At 44.7% G+C, this 22,213-nt stretch overlaps 2 protein-coding genes and 1 long non-coding RNA gene across 3 annotated transcripts in view; all 3 read left to right on the top strand.

Annotated features, from left to right (window-relative positions):
* The window catches only part of grin1b (glutamate receptor, ionotropic, N-methyl D-aspartate 1b), a 38,367-nt gene extending 37,314 nt beyond the window's left edge, over positions 1-1,053 (top strand). The window contains exon 22 of the mRNA XM_026321173.1: positions 533-1,053. Within this exon, the coding sequence (XP_026176958.1) occupies positions 533-598 (66 nt within the window). The 3' untranslated portion in view covers positions 599-1,053. The remainder of the gene's footprint in view (positions 1-532) is intronic.
* An 11,215-nt stretch (positions 1,054-12,268) lies between these two features.
* LOC113138981 (uncharacterized) lies at positions 12,269-14,776 on the top strand. Its single transcript, XR_003296507.1, has 2 exons — positions 12,269-12,421; positions 13,000-14,776. It is a non-coding gene; the product is annotated as an uncharacterized LOC113138981 (long non-coding RNA).
* A 2,071-nt stretch (positions 14,777-16,847) lies between these two features.
* kazald3 (Kazal-type serine peptidase inhibitor domain 3) lies at positions 16,848-20,755 on the top strand. The gene is given in 5 exon segments (XM_026322064.1): positions 16,848-17,483; positions 17,486-17,618; positions 19,712-19,872; positions 19,992-20,139; positions 20,442-20,755. Coding segments are annotated over 5 exon segments (942 nt in total). The 5' UTR covers positions 16,848-17,069; the 3' UTR covers positions 20,528-20,755.
* Positions 20,756-22,213: the final 1,458 nt, after the last annotated feature.

Here is a 22,213-nt window from a genome sequence, read left to right as displayed (position 1 = left end):
TTAACGTCTCCCTCCTCTGCACATGTCGCCTGTCGTCATCATTCAGTGTGGGAAACATCAACATGGAGGAGGGGGGGCAGTGGAGAGACCAGGACCTTCACATTGGTTGGACATTTATGGAGAAGCTCCTGATGGAGCCAAACTGGAAGGAACATATGGGAACCCAGCAGCTTTGGAGGAAATTGAGCACAAATGATGTTGTTGTTCTTCACATGTCAGTTCAGTCTGTGCATGGGGGCAGTTTAGGAGCTCAGGGGGTTCACACCTGGTCCATGTCCCTGACTGACATGGGTCAAACAGCAGGTCTGATGGAAACACCAGGACATTCAGGGATGTGGACTCAGCCTGTGTTTAAGACAGCTGTACCTAACAAACTGACCACTAAGTGCATCATCAATATGTTCAATTCAGAACCGGAGCAGCACTAAATCCTGCTAAATCAGCTGCCGCCATTTTGGCTGTGAGGCTGTTTGACTGTGTGTGTGTTGAATTGATGTGTGTGTTTTTTTGCTCTTTTTGTCTCTGCCTGTAGCCGTACCCGACTGACATCACCGGCCAGCTCAACCTATCAGATCCCTCCGTCAGCACCGTGGTCTGAGCAAGAGAGAGGGCGAGCGAGCTTCACTGCTGCTGCTGAGCCACACACACACACCTACGACACACCAACACACACATTCTACACACAAATATAAATACACATCATGTAAACACAGATGGACAGACCGAGCTTCCTCTGAGAGAGGAGGGTGTCAACACACAACACACACACTCCATCTGTCGTCCCCACCCCCATAGCAAACACATGCACACACACACACAAAAACACACTCGCCTTGTTCTGCTTGTAGCTGTCAGCATTCTGCAACCAAAGGGGCTTTTATTTTGAAAGAACAGTTTCACACTGGTTTTATTTTGATAGATATCTGTGATGTATTATTGATTTTGTTACTTGTATGTCACACTGATTGATCGCACTGATTCATCAGATGTTCTAATGGGGTTTGGAACTGATTCTTCCGCTGGTGACACCTTTGTTCTGGACCCACAAAATCCAACATGTTTCCTCTAAACATCAGGACCTTTTGATCAGTAACTTGTTGATTGAGAACCTGTCGATTATCTACCTGTCAGTACACAACTTGTGGACTGGACTCTCCTTGATTGGGAATCTGTCTGTTACAAACCTATCGATAGGGGACCTGTCGATCAGGGACCTGTCAATAAGGACCTATCGATCAGGGACCTGTCGTTAAGGACTTGTAGATCAAGCACGTGTTGATCAGGACTTGTAGATCAGGAACCTGTCGATCAGGGACCTGTCTATCAGGACCTGTAGATCAGGGACCTCTTGATCAGGACTCGTCGATCAGGACTTGTCGATAAGGGACCTGTCGATCAGGACTCGTCGATCAGGGACCTGTCGATCAGGACTCGTCGATCAGGGACCTGTCGACCAGGACCTGTCGATCAGGACTTGTCGATCAGGAACCTGTCGATCAGGGTCCTATCATTCAGAGAATGGTCGATCCGGACCTGTAGATCAGAGACCTGTTGATCAGGGAACTATCGATCAAGGACCTGTCGATCAGGGACCTGTTCATCCGGACCTGTCATTCAGGAACCTGTTGTTCAGGGAACTGTCGATCAAGACCTGATCCCTTATCAGAGTGTGGTATGCAGGCTGAGCCTCTGTGACAGGAAGTGGTTCTTTAACACAGAACCTCAGACATCTCCTGGATCACTGATCTGACTGTGAGGTTTTGTCTTCACAGCTGAGGTTTGTGGGTACTGTAGTCTTTAGATCTGACCCACAAAACTGACAGAAAAATGTGGTTTGTCTTGAGCGAACCTGGCAGTTTAGAACAAAAAGTTTTTAGTGACTTTGAAGCCACTGTGGAAAGCGTCTCTAATTTTTACTAAAGTGTTTAAAGTCTTTTTGTCTCAATCGTATGAAAACTCAGTTGTTCACTGAGAAAGTTTGAATTTAATTGATTTCCAAATATTTAGTTTTATTATTTTGAAATATTTTTCTTTTAAATTTCTGCTTTGACAGAACAGGAAGTAATATGAGATGAATTAGTATAGTTGGTGTCCACAGGAGTGCAGCAGACCTTCATAAATACTGAGGCCAGACAGAGTCCAGACTCCAGCTGTACTACCCCCACCCAGCACAGAAACACCAGCACATTCGATTTTTACACCGTATTCACTCAATTATTATGTTCACCTTTTTAGAAGAAGAAGATTTTATTTCCATTTTTATTCCACAGTTTGGCCTGAAAATAAAAATCAGCGTTTAGCAGAAACATAAACTCCCCTCAGGTTGATCATTTATTATAAACGATGGACTTATTCCTGTTTTCTAATATTTATTTTTAAACACTGAAGACTATCTGGCTCTTCCTGAACCAGAGGCTCTGCCCCTGCCTGCTGACAGTCCCAGGGCATGCTGGGAGCTGTGGTCCACTGTGTCTGCTGGTGATGTCAGACTACCTCCACCACACTGTAACTCCACCCTGCCAATAACACAAACTGATGTCCTCTGGAAAGCCCCTAAGTCCTCACAGGCGTATGCGCTCAGTGGTGCTGGAGTTAGGAGGTTTTCCTGTTGCAGATGTAGCTGCCGTCTGTAAAATGAACTCACCTGTGACTACAAATAATGTGAAAACCACATGTGCATGATGACTTTCGTCAGATGTCAGTGTTTTACTGTGTTACTTTTCCTGTGTCCACTGGTTGGTTTACACTGCAAATCAGCCCTGTAGACATTTGAGACCACAGTCAGTTTGTGTAACTTTACTGTCCAAGGGTTATTTGTTTAATGTTTAATATTTATGAACCAATGCCAGAGTTCATTATGTTTGTCCACGATTGGGCCCATAAAACACAGCACTAAATGTCTAACTGATTTAACTTCAACTGTTTCTGTTCCAACAGAAAGCAGCTAATGCTAATAAGCTGTTTATTAGCTAATGCTAATACTTCTAACAAGCTAGCTCTAAGTGAAGATTAGCATTGGAGACCAACCAAACATGTTATCGGCCCAGCTAAAGCTAACTATAGTCAGCCTTTGGCCAGTTACAGCAGCATTTCTGAGTATTTACCATTATTTACCAGTATTACAGCTAATGCTAATGTACCTGAGGAGATGAACTGTAGTCCGCTTAGTCTTAGAACTCCAGTAATCAGAGCAATGTGGCTAACGCTAAAGCTAACCACAGCTGTTTCAAACTACAGTTAGCAGGATTTCTAAAGAAAGATCAGGTCCAATGCTAATGCTAAGCTAAGATTAGTTGTCATTTTTACATTCCTGAAGTACAGTCCCAATGTATGTGCATGCATCAGGGTTAGGATGAGGTTTAATTCATTTCATTATAAATTAATGTAGCAGTTATTGTTAAAATGTCAGTAAATATCTTGTTAAAGATTAAGATAATTCTGGGTCACAGAAAACCATATTTTTAATTAAATAACAAAATGTTTGTCATTAGCCTGGCTGACTCCTTTTTACAGATATTTAGCAAATAAATGTCACTTTATTTTTCATCTCATTGTGAAACAGGATCAAGGACTTTTGAAGTGACAATTGATCTGAAGGTACATGTGGGCATGTTTTCACTAACGCTGCTCGACTCGACTCGACTCGACTTGACTTTTTGGTTTTCCATTATGGGATGGTACCTGGTAGCAGGTATTTTTTTAGTACCTGCTTGGCTGAGGTTCCAAGCGAGCTGAGCCGATACTAAAATGTGACATCAACAGACACTGATTGGACAGGGAGTGACGTCACTGTAAGAGTCATGAGAGCGACGTCCGACACGAGAATCAAGAACCCGGCATTTTTAAAAATCAGCAACAGCGACCGTATGTTTTGCCATTTTTATCATCTTCAGCGAGGCAAATGACCAACGCTGCTCTGAAACAATGTGTTGCACCGCCGTGCTATGACGTCCCCACCCACGTTGAGGTGGTACTCAGTTGTAATGGAAAACGACCTAAACCGAGTCGAGTTGAGTTGAGTTGAGTCGAGTAGAGTCGAGTAGAGTCGAGTAGAGTATAGTTGAATAGTGTGTGTTTGTCGAGTTAAATGAGTTTAATGAAGTGATTTCTGAACGGACACAAGCTGTTGTACTTTCTGTCTCTGGAGATGAAGAGTTGTTCTGCTCTTTCATTTTATTGGTGCATTTTAATCCTCACATGGTCACATCTGTGCAGGCTGATTCTCAGGAGACGTGTCTTTTTCTGCCTCGTCAGGTTGAGCTGAAGTGACCTGATGTTACTGTGCAGGTTTTCTCAGGTGAAAGTCCAACAGTCTGTCAGCGTTTCCTGGAAAACTAATATTGATTTTAGTTTGAGAGCAGCCGATCACTCTGTGGTTGTATTTATTATTTCACATGGTGGACGAAGCCTTCACATCCTTCAATCACTACAAGTACTAATACCACACTGTAAAAATACTTCTTTACTGCTAACAGACCTGTTCCTCAACCAAACAAGTGCTTCAATAATCCATCAATAATTAGAATCCAATAATATCAGATACATTCATGTGAAATGGGCCATTCTGCACAAGGAGTACTTTAACTTTGGATACTTCAAGTACATTTGGATGATGGTACTTTGGACTTTTACTGCAGTAACATTTGGAATACAGGACTTTGACTTGGTACAGATTTTTACACTGTGGTATTTCTACTGTTACTGTATAAAGGATCTAAGTACTTCTTCCAGCATACATAGATGTATTTTAATTGATGTTGTATTTTGACTGCCCCCCCCATGGTCGGGTTTGGTTGTCAGACTCACAGCTTCTGGTTCAGCTGATGTCACGTGAGCTTCAATCACAAAAACAGGATTTTTTATGTCACTGTCACATCAGTTACTGTAAACTGCGATGTCATTTGTTACTAGTTATAATCAAATAACGATCAGTTACTACACCTGAAGTTAACCTAATAAATGTTGTGTGTATACGAGCTCAGCGCGTTTGTGTACAGCGTTTTCTTCCTGTAATAAAAGAATATTTATCTCAAGTATCAATGGCTCCATTAGTTTTTCCAGTTTTGAACACTTGTGCACAAGACAGTGTACTACTACATGAAGCTCAGAATACTTGTGTGGTTTTACTACATGAAGCTCAGAATACTTGTGTGGTTTTACTACATGAAGCTCAGAATACTTGTGTGCTTTTACTACATGAAGCTCAGAATACTTGTGTACTTTTACTACATGAAGCTTTGAATACTTGTGTACTTTTACTACATGAACCTCCCAATACTTGTGTACTTTTACTACATGAAGCTCAGAATACTTGTGTACTTTTACTACATGAAGCTTAGAATATTTTGTACTTTTACTACATGAACCTCCCAATACTTGTGTACTTTTACTACATGAAGCTCAGAATACTTGTGTACTTTTACTACATGAAGCTTAGAATATTTTGTACTTTTACTACATGAACCTCCCAATAGTTGTGTACTTTTACTACATGAAGCTCAGAATACTTGTGTACTTTTACTACATGAAGCTTAGAATACTTGTGTACTTTTACTACATGAACCTCTCAATACTTTTGTACTTTTACTACATGAAGCTCAGAATACTTGTGTACTTTTACTACATGAAGCTCAGAATACTTGTGTACTTTTACTACATGAAGCTTAGAATACTTTTGTACTTTTACTACATGAACCTCCCAATACTTTAGTACTTTTACTACATGAAGCTCCGAATACTTTTGTCCTTTTACTACATGAAGCTCAGAATACTTGTGTACTTTTACTACATGAAGCTTAGAATACTTGTGTACTTTTACTACATGAACCTCCCAATACTTGTGTACTTTTACTACATGAAGCTCAGAATACTTGTGTACTTTTACTACATGAAGCTTAGAATACTTTTGTACTTTTACTACATGAACCTCTCAATACTTTTGTACTTTTACTACATGAAGCTCAGAATACTTGTGTACTTTTACTACATGAAGCTTAGAATACTTGTGTACTTTTACTACATGAACCTCCCAATACTTGTGTACTTTTACTACATGAACCTCCCAATACTTGTGTACTTTTACTACATGAACCTCCCAATACTTGTGTACTTTTACTACATGAACCTCCCAATACTTGTGTACTTTTACTACATGAACCTCCCAATACTTGTGTACTTTTACTACATGAACCTCCCAATACTTGTGTACTTTTACTACATGAAGCTCAGAATACTTGTGTACTTTTACTACATGAAGCTTAGAATACTTTTGTACTTTTACTACATGAACCTCTCAATACTTTTGTACTTTTACTACATGAAGCTCAGAATACTTGTGTACTTTTACTACATGAAGCTTAGAATACTTGTGTACTTTTACTACATGAACCTCCCAATACTTGTGTACTTTTACTACATGAACCTCCCAATACTTGTGTACTTTTACTACATGAACCTCCCAATACTTGTGTACTTTTACTACATGAACCTCCCAATACTTGTGTACTTTTACTACATGAACCTCCCAATACTTGTGTACTTTTACTACATGAACCTCCCAATACTTGTGTGCTTTTTACAGGACGTGCGTACTCCAATGCCCAGAGTGTGCTGACCTGTGATAAAGCAGATTTAGTGTTTCTGGTCACGTTGCCTTGTCCCTCTTTAATTTGTCTTTTCTGCCTTTGTTTGATGTTTCACAACCTCAGTGCGTGTGTGTGTGTCTGTGTGTGTGTGATATCCACAGTAACTGACATGGACCCTAACTGTTCATGTGGAGTCGGGGGGGGGTTGGAGGAGCAGGTTGAGTGGACATTAAACGTGAGCTCCTCATTGCCTGATTAGTGATTTCCTTTGAAGGGATCAGCTGCTGTGATTGGCTGAGGCTGCCTCGGGTGGAGTCAGAGACCAGAAGTGGCTACAGGTGTTTGTTCTCCACCACAGAAGAAGAGCAGGAAGAAGAAACCAGCAAAGAAGAGCTGAGAGGTAAGTCACCTGCACTGAAACTGCAGAAACATTTGGAATACAGGACCTTTACTTCTTTTACTCTGGTATTTCTAGTTTTACTGCAGTAAATGGTCTGATTCTTCCACCACTTTGCGTCCTCCTCCTGGGCATCGTCGTGGTAACGCTGAAGCCCCTCAGTCTGTTGCCGTAGTAACCATGTTGTATTTTTAGAGCTAGGAGGATGCAGACATATCGGATCATGGGGTTCAGTACCTGAATACATTCTCTCCTGCTGCTCCTCCTGCTGTCCCTGCTCCCTCTACTACTCCTGCTATCCCTGCTCCCTCTACTACTCCTGCTACTCTCCTGCTCTTCCTGCTGCTCCTGCTTTTCCTGCTTCTCCTGCTACTCCTCCTGTTTTACCTGCTCCTCCTGCTGCTCCTGCTACTCCTCATACTCCTCTTCCTACTCCTCCTGCTGTACCTGCTCCTCCTGCTGCTCCTGCTACTCTTCCTACTCTTTCTGGTACTCCTCCTGCTGTACCTGCTCCTCCCCCTGCTCCCCCTGCTGCTGCTCCTGCTACTCTTTCTACTCCTGCTGCTCCTCCTTCTGCTCCTCCTGTCATTCCTCCTGCTGTACCTGCTCCTGTTCCTCCTGCTGCTCCTGCTACTCTTCCTACTCCTTCTGCTCCTCCTGCTGTTCCTGCTGTACCTGCTCCTCCTCCTGCTTCAGCTTCACTGACCTGCTTTACCCACAGTGCACCAGTACATCTCTCCTGGTTCCCTGCTGTTATGAGTATTTCATGGACATTAGTGAAGCGTAGTATTTTTTTTTCAGGCTGCCGTGGAGAGAGGAGAAAATAGGAAGTGAATAAGTGGATGAATAAGTACAGTAGCTTTTAGAATCTTTTAGATCTCCGTTAGCAAACACCATTTCCCATGAGGCCTGAAAACAGCAGAGGAGCCTATAAAAGTAGCAGCACAGAGAAGGCTGTGGGCTTCATGCTGTGGAAAACTGCACCAGCTGGTTCAGTTTTCTGTGGACATCATCACTGCGTTCAATTCAGCCTCCCCATGGAATCTCAGTCCAAGCTGTGGCCCTGTGCTGCTCTTTACCCTTTTCCACCTGTCATGTTTACCTTCTTCCACCTGTCATGTTTACCTTCTTCCACCTGTCATATTTACCTTCTTCCACCTGTCATGTTTACCTTCTTCCACCTGTCATGTTTACCTTCTTCCACCTGTCATATTTACCTTCTTCCACCTGTCATGTTTATCTTCTTCCACCTGTCATATTTACCTTCTTCCACCTGTCATATTTACCTTCTTCCACCTGTCATGTTTACCCTTTTCCACCTGTCATGTTTACCTTCTTCCACCTGTCATGTTTACCTTCTTCCACCTGTCATGTTTACCTTCTTCCACCTGTCATGTTTACCCTTTTCCACCTGTCATGTTTACCTTCTTCCACCTGTCATATTTACCTTCTTCCACCTGTCATGTTTACCTTCTTCCACCTGTCATGTTTACCTTCTTCCACCTGTCATGTTTACCTTCTTCCACCTGTCATGTTTATCTTCTTCCACCTGTCATATTTACTTTCTTCCACCTGTCATATTTACCTTCTTCCACCTGTCATGTTTACCTTCTTCCACCTGTCATGTTTACTCTTTTCCACCTGTCATATTTACCTTCTTCCACCTGTCATGTTTACCTTCTTCCACCTGTCATATTTACCTTCTTCCACCTGTCATGTTTACCTTCTTCCACCTGTCATATTTACCTTCTTCACCTGTCATGTTTATCTTCTTCCACCTGTCATATTTACCTCTTCCACCTGTCATATTTACCTTCTTCCACCTGTCATGTTTACCTTCTTCCACCTGTCATATTTACCTTCTTCCACCTGTCATGTTTATCTTCTTCCACCTGTCATATTTACCTTCTTCCACCTGTCATGTTTACCTTCTTCCACCTGTCATGTTTACCTTCTTCCACCGGTCATGTTTACCTTCTTCCACCTGTCATGTTTACCCTTTTCCACCTGTCATGTTTACCTTCTTCCACCTGTCATATTTACCTTCTTCCACCTGTCATATTTACCTTCTTCCACCTGTCATGTTTACCTTCTTCCACCTGTCATGTTTACCTTCTTCCACCGGTCATGTTTACCTTCTTCCACCTGTCATGTTACCTTCTTCCACCTGTCATATTTACCTTCTTCCACCTGTCATGTTTACCTTCTTCCACCTGTCATATTACCTTCTTCCACCTGTCATGTTTACCTTCTTCCACCTGTCATGTTTACCTTCTTCCACCTGTCATATTTACCTTCTTCCACTGTCATGTTTACCCTTCTCCAGCTGTCATGATTACCTTCTTCCACCTGTCATGTTTACCTTCTTCCACCTGTCATGTTTACCTTCTTCCACCTGTCATGTTACCTTCTTCCACCTGTCATGTTTACCTTCTTCCACCTGTCATGTTTACCTTCTTCCACCTGTCATGTTTACCTTCTTCCACCTGTCATATTTACCTTCTTCCACCTGTCATGTTTACCTTCTTCCACCTGTCATGTTTACCTTCTTCCACCTGTCATGTTTACCTTCTTCCACCTGTCATGTTTACCTTCTTCCACCTGTCATGTTTACCTTCTTCCACCTGTCATGTTTCCCTTTCACCTTCATGTTACCTTCTTCCACCTGTCATGTTTACCTTCTTCCACCTGTCATATTTACCTTCTCCACCTGTCATGTTTACCTTCTTCCACCTGTCATGTTTACCTTCTTCACCTGTCATGTTACCTTCTTCCACCTGTCATGTTTACCTTCTTCCACCTGTCATGTTTACCTTCTTCCACCTGTCATGTTTACCCTTTTCCACCTGTCATGTTTACCTTCTTCCACCTGTCATATTTACCTTCTTCCACCTGTCATGTTTACCTTCTTCCACCTGTCATGTTACCTTCTTCCACCTGTCATGTTTACCTTCTTCCACCTGTCATGTTTATCTTCTTCCACCTGTCATATTTACTTTCTTCCACCTGTCATATTTACCTTCTTCCACCTGTCATGTTTACCTTCTTCCACCTGTCATGTTTACTCTTTTCCACCTGTCATGTTTACCTTCTTCCACCTGTCATGTTTACCTTCTTCCACCTGTCATGTTTACCCTTTTCCACCTGTCATGTTTACCTTCTTCCACCTGTCATGTTTACCTTCTTCCACCTGTCATGTTTACCTTCTTCCACCTGTCATATTTACCTTCTTCCACCTGTCATGTTTACCTTCTTCCACCTGTCATATTTACCTTCTTCCACCTGTCATGTTTACCTTCTTCCACCTGTCATATTTACCTTCTTCCACCTGTCATGTTTACCTTCTTCCACCTGTCATGTTTACCTTCTTCCACCGGTCATGTTTACCTTCTTCCACCTGTCATGTTTACCCTTTTCCACCTGTCATGTTTACCTTCTTCCACCTGTCATGTTTACCTTCTTCCACCTGTCATGTTTACCTTCTTCCACCTGTCATGTTTACCTTCTTCCACCTGTCATATTTACCTTCTTCCACCTGTCATGTTTACCTTCTTCCACCTGTCATATTTACCTTCTTCCACCTGTCATGTTTACCTTCTTCCACCTGTCATGTTTACCTTCTTCCACCTGTCATGTTTACCTTCTTCCACCTGTCATGTTTACCTTCTTCCACCTGTCATGTTTACCTTCTTCCACCTGTCATGTTTACCTTCTTCCAGCTGTCATGATTACCTTCTTCCACCTGTCATGTTTACCTTCTTCCACCTGTCATGTTTACCTTCTTCCACCTGTCATATTTACCTTCTTCCACCTGTCATGTTTACCTTCTTCCACCTGTCATGTTTACCTTCTTCCACCTGTCATATTTACCTTCTTCCACCTGTCATGTTTACCTTCTTCCAGCTGTCATGATTACCTTCTTCCACCTGTCATGTTTACCTTCTTCCACCTGTCATGTTTACCTTCTTCCACCTGTCATATTTACCTTCTTCCACCTGTCATATTACCTTCTTCCACCTGTCATGTTTACCTTCTTCCACCTGTCATGTTTACCTTCTTCCACCTGTCATGTTTACCTTCTTCCACCTGTCATATTTACCTTCTTCCACCTGTCATGTTTACCTTCTTCCACCTGTCATGTTTACCTTCTTCCAGCTGTCATGTTTACCTTCTTCCACCTGTCATGTTTACCTTCTTCCACCTGTCATATTTACCTTCTTCCACCTGTCATGTTTACCTTCTTCCACCTGTCATGTTTACCTTCTTCCACCTGTCATGTTTACCTTCTTCCAGTTGTTATATTTACCTTCTTCCACCTGTCATATTTACCTTCTTCCACCTGTCATGTTTACCTTCTTCCACCTGTCATGTTTACCTTCTTCCACCTGTCATGTTTATCTTCTTCCACCTGTCATATTTACCTTCTTCCACCTGCCATATTTACCTTCTTCCACCTGTCATGTTTACCTTCTTCCACCTGTCATGTTTACCTTCTTCCAGTTGTTATATTTACCTTCTTCCACCTGTCATGTTTACCTTCTTCCACCTGTCATGTTTACCTTCTTCCACCTGTCATGTTTACCTTCTTCCACCTGTCATGTTTACCTTCTTCCACCTGTCATGTTTACCTTCTTCCACCTGTCATATTTACCTTCTTCCACCTGTCATATTTACCTTCTTCCAGCTGTTATATTTACTGTCCTCATCCGCATCTTTGTCTGCAGCCTGGTCCCTCTGCAGTGTGGCAGCTGCTAACTTAGCACAGAGGATTAGTTTTAGTGCTGCACAATCCTGGATGTTCATCCACACGTGGCTTTGTGAAGAACCCCCAACCCCCCCAGCTGAGATGGTCTGATGTGGTTCATTCACACATTCCCAGCCTTTGTGGCCTTAAACTGCAGTTACATCATGTTTGCCTTCTGTGCTTTATTTAACCTCCGGAGGCCTGGACAGGCTGACTGTGTGTGAAGTTCACATGTCCTTCATCCGTAGGTGGATTTGGCCCCATAAAGCCTGAATCCATTTGCTTTGCAGTCAGATCATTTCTTCATTAGTTCACTTTAATCTGTTGCAGCTGAGTTTACAAAGTCAGAAAACAGTTGATGAATTCATTAGTTGATTCAGCAGCAGCTGCTCATAACTCAGTACTGATGGACTGTGTCTTTGTAATATATTACAGATCCCCACCCCCACCTTGCTCCACCTCCACAGAGACTGGTCTCCAGTCTTTCCTGCCTTTCCAGTCCCTCCCCCCCCCCGCTCAGTTACTCATCTCTGAGCACCCTGTTCCCCTGCAGCTGCTTGTTGTTCCTACTGCCAGCACTTGCTCCTGGACCCTGCATGTTCTGTGGCCTTCGTCATTTTCTTGCTGCTTCTGTCCTGTTGCCTGCAGCAGCTGCCGACCCCGGACCACATTCTGTGCACACCTGGTTTAACACAGGTGAGTTCTGTTTAATGCTCCACTTGTCTGAGGGTTGTCAAGAGGTCCTGAACCAGGAGATCCTTTACTGCAGTAACAGCACACATATCAGAATAATACAGTGCAGTAAAAAGTACAAGATTTGTCTCTGAAGTGTAGTGAAGCCCAAGTAAGACCTACCACAAAATGGAAATACTCCAGCAAAGTACAAATACCTCAGAATTGGACTGAAGTACATATACATGAGAAAATGTACTGCTCTTCATGAGGTTCTGAAGCCCTGAAACTAAAGTTCTCCGTTTTATGTATTCAGTTCTTGTTCCTAATAATAATTCTCTACTTTTACTTTAAGACATTTTGAATTCCAAAGTTCTACATGTAATGTAGTACTTTAACAATGCAGTATTACTTCTTTTACTGTACTAAAGGTCTGGAAGATTTCTTCCATCACAGCAATTTGTCCTGTAAACCTTCAAAGTTCCACTGTTTCCATCACTCTAAGGATTTTTGTCCTAAAAGACAGAGACCTAGACCTGCTTGGACTCAGTGAAGTACTTCTCATATTCAGGATCAGTTATGTTTGTGTTTTGAACCTGCAGAGACCAGTGCCCCCCCAGAAACACCTCCAGTTCCTCCAGGACCATGTCTTCCTCACCCAGCAGGTCTGAACTCAAATGTCTCTGTTGGTGGCTTCATCGCTGCTCCTCTTCCTCGCCTCCCCCGTCTCCTCTTCCCCTGCCTGTCAGCTGTGGTGGTGCACCCCCCCCTCTCCTGGCATCTCGGCGTCTCCCCCTGCTGGTTGCCCTGCTGCTCTGTGCTCTGCTGCTGATGGTGCTGCTGCTGCTGTGGAACTACCACTGCCTGTTCATCTCCCACGCCTGCTCCCCGCCGGAGGGGCAGGATGACGGCGAGGTTGTGACCCTGTCGGGCCATCGGTGACTCCGCCGCTCACATGAAGGGCACCTGAACTGGTCTGAACCGGCCTGGTCCAGCAGAGGCCAGGGACAGGTTTTCATGTTCATGTTTTAGAATATTTAGTTTCATCATCAGCAAACTCAACAGCTAATGATGGAACACAGAAAAGTCCATTTCCTAAAATGCTGACCACGTTTGAGGTACTTGTACTTTACCTAAGTATTTCTGTTTCAGGATACCTCTACTCTACAGCAGTTGAGGTACTATGAGGTACTTTTTACTGCAGTACAGCTACAGTCATTACTCTGTTGAGAGAGAGAAGAGAAATGACATTGCTTTGTTCGATAATAAATTTAATTCCCAAAAGTCCATTAATGTGACTTTAACATGACTTTAACGTGACTTTAACGTGACTTTAACGTGACTTTAAAGTGACTTTAATGTGACTTTAATGTGACTTTAATGTGACTTTAACGTGACTTTAAAGTGACTTTAATGTGACTTTAATGTGACTTTAATGTGACTTTAATGTGACTTTAAAGTGACTTTAACGTGACTTTAACGTGACTTTAAAGTGACTCCAGTGCTGTTTTTATGGAAACACTCAGGAACGTACAGCAACATGAAAACACGACTGATTTTATTTTGAGATTTACGTTGATTGTTACTGATAAAACGTTTGAGCTTTTACTCAAGTAAATGTTTGAAATCTTGCTTGTCTGAAGATATTTACTGAATCAGAAGCAAATCGTCTGTTTGTTCCTGGACACTTATGTCAACAAACGCCTCAGTACAAAAAGTCACTTCAGTCTTTTCCATTCTCCTTCAGTGAGACGCAGATTATCAGAGGATCAAGTCCACAAACCCTGGATCCTACATTTCCCATAATGCAGGTGGGCAGGGTGTTTCATTAGAGCCATCTTGAAAAGTGTCCCTGTCCTGAAGTCATTATGGACTGGTGATTGATCAGATGATAGATCAGAGGGACAGATGTCTCATGTGTCCTCGATTCCTCTCTCCTTATGTCCTGAGATGGACCCAGTGCATCTTCAGGTTTCAGTCTCCTCCAAAAACACAGTAAAAATAGGTGGAACGCTCCTTTAAAGCTGTGAACCTACAACCCTGCGTCGCCTGTTGGCCAAGCTGCTGTTCAGAGTTTTAATCAGTCTCTTCCAGTCAAAGACTAAATCAAAGTATTTAATGTCTGTTTAATGGACATTGAACACAGAAACTAGACAATAAAGGTAAATAAAATACAGTTTGCAGACTCATCTAGTACTGCTACTACTGCTTTGGATGCATTGGTACTTTTACTGTTACACAGTACACAGGTGTGTCAGAGGCTGCAGGGCATGATGGGAAACAGGAGCTTGTTGGTTCTGATGTTTTTTCCTTTAATTAATTGTCAGATTTTGGAGATTGATTGTGTTAATGGAATAAAGTTCTTCTCTGGACTATGAACGTTACTGATCTGACCCTTTATTAATGACACGAAAGGTCCAATAAACCAAGATGTTCCAGCTGTGACAGACCCTTCATAAAAACCTGAAGTGCAGCCGCAGTAAATACAGGCTGTGCTGTCAGAAACATAAATGCTGGTGTGACCCTGCACAGGTAAAGACCAGGTTCACCTTCGAGTCAGACTGAAAACCTGAGCTGTGCCTGTGGCAGCAGACAAGCTGTTAGAGCGTCAGGGCAAAGAACAGCGCCAGGCACAAAATAAGTCAGACGGCAGACCGAAGCAGAACCCTCCATTAAGCTCTATTTCTGTCTGGTTATTTTCAGGCTTTTACTTTGAAGTGGTGATGCTGTAAAAGTGACAGGCAGATTTACTGAGAAACAGACGTTCAGGGACTCAGGAGTCACTTTAAAGACTTTATAAAGAGCAAGAAAACTGGATCAGGGTGGTCTAGTTGTTTTCAGCGTGACAGCTGTAAACATCAACAACAGTAGCAGCCAGGCTCAACAGCAAACCACTTCCTGCCACTGTGCGAAACTGAATCCAAAATATCGTGAAACCGCAGCTGCCGCCTGGTTTTGTGAAACATTTTCCACAGGGATTCTGAGGAGCAGTGACCAAAGGCGGAGCTGCGGTATCAGGCCGCCAATGTTGTCAGACTGAGCCTCAAGTGTCAAGTCTGAGAGCAGAGGGGAAACGCTACTGAGCATGTGCCTTGGCCAGACAACACATAACAGACCCAGGCTCATGCATGAGGTGACCACCATCTTTGAGTCCAGATCTACTTGATCCTGGGGTGTGACCTGAGGAGTTCACTGAAGGACCACAGGAATCCATTTAATGAACCTCAGAGTCTATAATAACAAACTCAAGACCCCTGCGCCTTCATAGACCCCAAGAAATTCCAGTAGAGCCCAAGGAACCTATTTTATGACCCGTATAATGTCATCAAGGATCTGTGCAAGCCTGGAACCCTGAAGAGTTTTCTAAAGACTCATAACTTCTCAGAAAGCCTGAACAGACCCCCCTGGAGCCCAAATCCTACTAAATGCATTATTAAAACCTTTAAGGATCTGGTGGCCATTTCCCAGGATCTCACCAAGAATCCTTTTTGAACGATCACAGGTCTTTAAGGAGGTACAGTTTCCAGAGGAAAACAACTCGCAGAACCTGCAGTTCTCATACAAGAACCCAGTAAAAATTCTTTGGGGAACCCTGGGAACCTCCGGACCTCCACTCACACCTCTGAAACATGGACAAGGCTTCAGTCCCTGAAATCTCCTGGAGGACCCTGGGAACCTTCCCACACTTAAAATTTCTGTTTCTTGACCTGATGAGTTTAACAGCTGCCAGGTCCTTGGGGGGGGGGGGGGGGGGCTACGTCTGAGATACTCTACCTGCTCTGTCAGGTGACATACAACTACTGCGGGAATAGGAAGGCCGTGTCTTCAAAATAAAAGCCGATTAGTTACTGTAAAATAGGTTTTCAGGAAGAGAATATTTTTCAAAAACCAGGCAGGACTGTGAGAGAATTACCGACCTCATGTCTCATTAGACGTCAGTCAGTCAGTACTGTCTGTACTAAAGTTCAAAACTTTGACCTCCACTCTCAGTTTTCTACCTGTTATTCCGCTGGACCTGCTTTCTACCGAGTTTCTTTGGGTTTCTAATCTATATTATGTTTTTTGTTTTACATGCACCAATAAATATTGTGAGTGTTGATTAATCGGTTCTCAGAAAAAAACTGATGCTGAATCATTTCAGAGGGACTCAAGAGCGGAGAATATTTAGGCTTTGGCTCCGGTGTGGTTCTCCGGACACCTGACACATCCGGTGGACCTCTTTCCATTCTCAAACCGTGTTTTCTGTACCTGTCACTGGAATGAAAGTGCAGAGGAGGATTTCAGGAAGCAGCTTCATCCTCTGGTGTCCCGGTGAAAACGCATTCGCCAGAGTTTTATTTTTAAGGGTGTGACCGGATGTGTTGTGTTTTATTTTGGCAGTCTTGACGCTCCTCGTGTTTGTACAGATGCAGCGCGAGCGGCTCAGCTGTTCAGACCCGGGTCTCGGACTTTAACGTAAACCCGGTTTACTCCGTTTTCAACAGAAACCGGATTCTGTGTCAGAACGCGAACTTTTATTCTTTAGATTTTCCCGAGAGGCAGGTCCCTCAGACATTTTCGGCTCTTCCTTCTGGTCTTTTCTGAGTCTCTGAACTGGACACGGACCTGGGTCAACTTGGCATCACCTGTCTGTCCCAGTGACGGTATTTGGAGCGGAACAGTCCGGGTTAAAATGTTAGTCCTCCTGAGTCTCTGTCTCACCTTCAACACTTGTCGGGCCTTCCCCAACCAGCTGCTCGACCTCGGAACCGAGCTGCCCGACCTCACCTCCCTCAGCGACCCGTTCCTGGATTACGACCAGCTGGATGAGGAGCTGGGAGGCGGCGGTGGCCGCAGCGGGAACGGATCCGCCTGCGGACCGTGTGAGCCGGACCTGTGCCCGGAGACCCGCGGATGCCGGGCTGGCCTGGTGCCGGACTCTTGCGGCTGCTGCAAGGAGTGCGCAAACCTCGAAGGTCAAGCCTGCGACCCCGGGGACCGCAGCGTCTATTATGGGCTGTGCGGGACCGGGATGCGGTGTCAGAAGGACCCGCGTCCTGCAGGAGGATTGGGAGAGGAGGAGGAGGAGGAGGAGGAGGAGGAGGAGGTGTGTGTGTGTGTGAGGAGCAGGAGGCGGTTTGTGGCAGCGATGGAGGAACATACATGAACATGTGCCAGTTCAGGGAGGCCGCGTTCTCCAAACCCGAGCTCAAGATCAGAGGGAGGGGGCCCTGCAGGACAGGTAGGACACACCTGGATGGTTACCTGTCTACCTGGCTGACTGTCTGTCTGACTGACTGTCTGTCTGTCTGTCTGACTGTCTGTCTGACTGACTGTCTGCCTGTTTTACTGACTGACTGTCTGTCTATTTGACTGACTGACTGCCTGTTTGACTGACTGTCTGTCTGTCTGTCTGTCTGTCTGTCTGTCTGACTGACTGACTGCCTGTTTGTCTGTCTGTCTGTCTGACTGACTGACTGACTGACTGACTGCCTGTTTGTCTGTCTGTCTGTCTGTCTGTCTGTCTGTCTGTCTGTCTGTCTGACTGACTGACTGCCTGTTTGTCTGTCTGTCTGTCTGTCTGTCTGACTGACTGACTGACTGCCTGTCTGTCTGTCTGTCTGTCTGTCTGACTGACTGACTGCCTGTTTGTCTGTCTGTCTGTCTGTCTGTCTGTCTGTCTGTCTGTCTGTCTGTCTGACTGACTGACTGCCTGTCTGTCTGTCTGTCTGTCTGTCTGTCTGTCTGTCTGACTGACTGACTGACTGCCTGTCTGTCTGTCTGTCTGTCTGTCTGTCTGTCTGTCTGTCTGACTGACTGACTGACTGCCTGTTTGACTGACTGTCTGTCTGTCTGACTGCCTGTTTGTCTGTCTGTCTGTCTGTCTGTCTGTCTGTCTGACTGACTGACTGCCTGTCTGTCTGTCTGTCTGTCTGTCTGTCTGTCTGTCTGTCTGACTGACTGCCTGTTTGTCTGTCTGTCTGTCTGTCTGTCTGTCTGTCTGTCTGTCTGTCTGACTGACTGCCTGTTTGACTGACTGTCTGTCTGTCTGACTGCCTGTTTGTCTGTCTGTCTGACTGACTGACTGCCTGTCTGTCTGTCTGACTGACTGACTGCCTGTTTGACTGACTGTCTGCCTGTTTGACTGACTGTCTGTCTGTCTGTCTGACTGACTGACTGCCTGTTTGACTGACTGTCTGCCTGTTTGACTGACTGTCTGTCTGTCTGTCTGTCTGACTGACTGACTGACTGCCTGTTTGACTGTCTGTCTGTCTGTCTGACTAACTGACTGACTGCCTGTTTGACTGTCTGTCTGTCTGACTGACTGACTGACTGCCTGTTTGACTGACTGTCTGTCTGTCTGTCTGACTGCCTGTTTGTCTGTCTGTCTGTCTGTCTGTCTGTCTGTCTGTCTGTCTGTCTGTCTGACTGACTGACTGCCTGTTTGACTGACTGTCTGCCTGTTTGACTGACTGTCTGTCTGTCTGTCTGTCTGTCTGACTGACTGACTGCCTGTTTGACTGACTGTCTGTCTGTCTGTCTGTCTGACTGACTGACTGACTGCCTGTTTGACTGTCTGTCTGTCTGTCTGTCTGACTAACTGACTGACTGCCTGTTTGACTGACTGTCTGTCTGTCTGTTTTACTGACTGACTGTCTGTCTATTTGACTGACTGACTGTCTGTCTGTCTGTCTGTCTGTCTGTCTGTCTGACTGACTGTCTGCCTGTTTTACTGACTGACTGTCTGTCTATTTGACTGACTGACTGCCTGTTTGACTGTCTGTCTGTCTGACTGACTGACTGACTGCCTGTTTGACTGACTGTCTGTCTGTCTGACTGACTGTCTGTCTGTCTGTCTGCCTGTTTGACTGTCTGTCTGTCTGTCTAACTGTCTGCCTGTTTGACTGTCTGTCTGTCTGACTGACTGACTGCCTGTTTGACTGTCTGTCTGACTGACTGACTGACTGACTGAATGCCTGGCTGACTTACTGCCTGGCTGACTGACTGTCTGTCTGACTGACTGACTGAATGCCTGTTTGACTTACTGCCTGGCTGACTGACTGTCTGCCTGTTTGACTGTCTGTCTGTCTGACTGTCTGCCTGTTTGACTGTCTGTCTGTCTGACTGACTGACTGCCTGTTTGACTGTCTGTCTGTCTGTCTGTCTGTCTGTCTGACTGACTGACTGAATGCCTGGCTGACTTACTGCCTGGCTGACTGACTGTCTGTCTGTTTGACTGACTGTCCGTTTGACTAACTGTTTGACTGTCTCTCGTCCCTGGTTGACCCTCCTTGTGGCCCAGACTAAACCCAGTTTCCTGTGTGTCTCTGTCAGTCCCCATCATCAAGGTTCCTCCTCAGAGTCAGGTGAATGGGTCCGGCAGCAGCCTGGTGTTTCTCTGCGAGGTCTTTGCGTTTCCAATGGCTCTGGTGGAGTGGAGGAAGGAGGGCCGAGATGTCGTCCTGCCCGGAGACGACCCCCACATCTCTGTCCAGGTACAGGGCCAGCTGTTAGCCTAGCGTAGCTCCAGGACTGGAAGGACCTGAAGCTGTTGGCCTAGCTTTACAGAGCGAGACAAAACTTGACTCAATCTGGTTTTCTGTCTGTCACCCAGTCCCGGGGTGGCCCCCTGAAATTCGAGCTCTCCAGTTGGCTGCAGATTGAGGGGGCAGGGCCAGAGGACTCAGGGACCTATCAGTGCATAGCGCGTAACAACCTGGGATCTGTCTCCGCCGCTGCTGTACTGGGAGTACTGGGATCAGGTGAGAAACCAGAGTTGTATTTCAGACAGTAGCTCCTGAGCAGCTGGTCACACCTGGGGTTGATTCAGTCGTCTCGTTTGGACTGGAGCTGGGCAGGTCAGGTGATTTTAATCCAGTCATTTTTACTCCTTCCCCACTAATTTCACCTTTGTCATGGAACAGACGGTTTGTGGATGAATGTGCTGGGTTTTGTTTTTGTTAATGAAATTAACACAACACCCGTGTGTGTGTGTGTGTGTGTGTGTGTGTGTGTGTGTGTGTGTGTGTGTGTGTGTGTGTGTGTGTGTGTGTGTGTGTGTCAGAGGAGCTGTCGTCCTACCTGGCCAACAGCGTGTCAGAGATGAAGCAGCTGATGGACACTGCAGACTACGACCAGGACTTCTACTGACATCTGATGTTATTTCATTTCCCCTCTGTTGGACCTTCGAAGACAGTAAACACATCATCATCATCATCATCATCATCATCATCATCATCATCATCATCTCACGCTCAGGTGACTGATGGCACAGACTTAATCATGCATTTTGTCTCAGTGATTTGGCCTCTCTCCACTGCAGAGGACCAGAGACTCGACAGATTCTCCTTCAGACCTGTTTGTTTCCAGCTCTGTACTAATAAATATGACAGTGTGTGTGTCCCTGAGTCCAGATCCCATCCAGAGACTGGCAGCACCAATCAATGTGGTGAATCCAGAACCTGGTTCAGCTTATGGGTCTGAGCTGTAGACCTCCATTGTTGTCCAAAAACTATTAAAAACCCAGAAGGGACCCACACCGCTGACCTGGCTCACATGGTTCTTCCTCACCAACAATGGGAGGCCCGTCTGTTTCCAAAAACCAGGTCCAGACTCTGCTGTGAGAGGAGAGAAGGTGCAGTGGAACCAGAGACTGTAAGGAGCGACGTCCGTTCTCAGCGTCTGGAGCTGGTTTTTAGAGTAAAACATGGTGACAAAGTTCACTTTGACTGGTTTTACTGTCTTTGTGGAAAATAGCAGAAAGACAACATTTATTTGGATGTTATTATTCTCCCTGTATGCTAACGTTACTCAGGGCGGGTTAGGGTTCGGAGTTTTGCAGACGCAGCATGAACGCTGGTTTGTTTCCTGTCAGTTCTGTCAGTGTGAAAAAGAAACTTTTATATTACAAGTATATGTAAAAAAACTACAGCATCCATTTTGTGTAACACTTAATTAATTAAGATAATCCACCTCGACTGACGGGTCTTTTATTTTACCTTCGTCTTCAGTCTGGTTTGAATGTGTCTGCTCTCAAACAGACTCCCACACCTGCGGTTAAATCCAGGTAACCACTAGTCTCATTGGTTTAGATGGTGGTGAAGCCAGTGTTGCCAATTAAATCTGTACATTTACCCAAGTACTTCAGTAAACTGTTTGAAGTATCTGAGACAGAGTTTGTACTTTTTACTGCACCACATTTATCTGATAGACCTTCTAATCCAGAAGAAAACCCAGTAGGTCCAGAGTCAGGACCAATGAACCTGAATTGTGTGGCTGTGGTTTAGGGAACCATACAGCTGCATGTCATCACAGTCACAGGTGTGTTTGAGAAGGAACTGAGGAAATAAAGGATTTCACCTGAAGGTGAGCAACAGATTTGACAGGACTGAAGCCAGAGACAGTTTCTCCTCACCCTCTAAACCATGTTCATCTTTATGATTGCTGGATGGTTTTATTGCTCATGTTTTTCAACATGAATTTCTGTCTTCCGTTGTTTTGTTTTGGGATGGGTCCAGTATTTTGGACCCCTGTTTGAGGAAACCTTGTCCCACAGGGTTTAATAAAGTGTAACACTGAGCAGTGACAAGGTTTAATCACATCTAGCAGAATGTAGGTAAGATGTGTTGGAGCCTGAACTGCTCAGGCAGCAGGACTTCCTGAACCAGATCTGGAGATCGTCTCCACTGTGTGTGTCTGTGTTTCCATTCAGAGGAAACTGAAGCAACATGTGGTGAATCTATTAACCAGCAAAAACACAGCAGCTTCTCACTGATTTCAGTCTGTTTTATCACGTGTCCCCGCCTCTGTCATGTGACACCATCCACTGTAAACTCG

This window comes from Mastacembelus armatus, chromosome 9 (assembly GCF_900324485.2).
Source record: "Mastacembelus armatus chromosome 9, fMasArm1.2, whole genome shotgun sequence".
NCBI lineage: Eukaryota > Metazoa > Chordata > Actinopteri > Synbranchiformes > Mastacembelidae > Mastacembelus > Mastacembelus armatus.
This window is presented reverse-complemented; position numbering and strand designations above follow the sequence as displayed.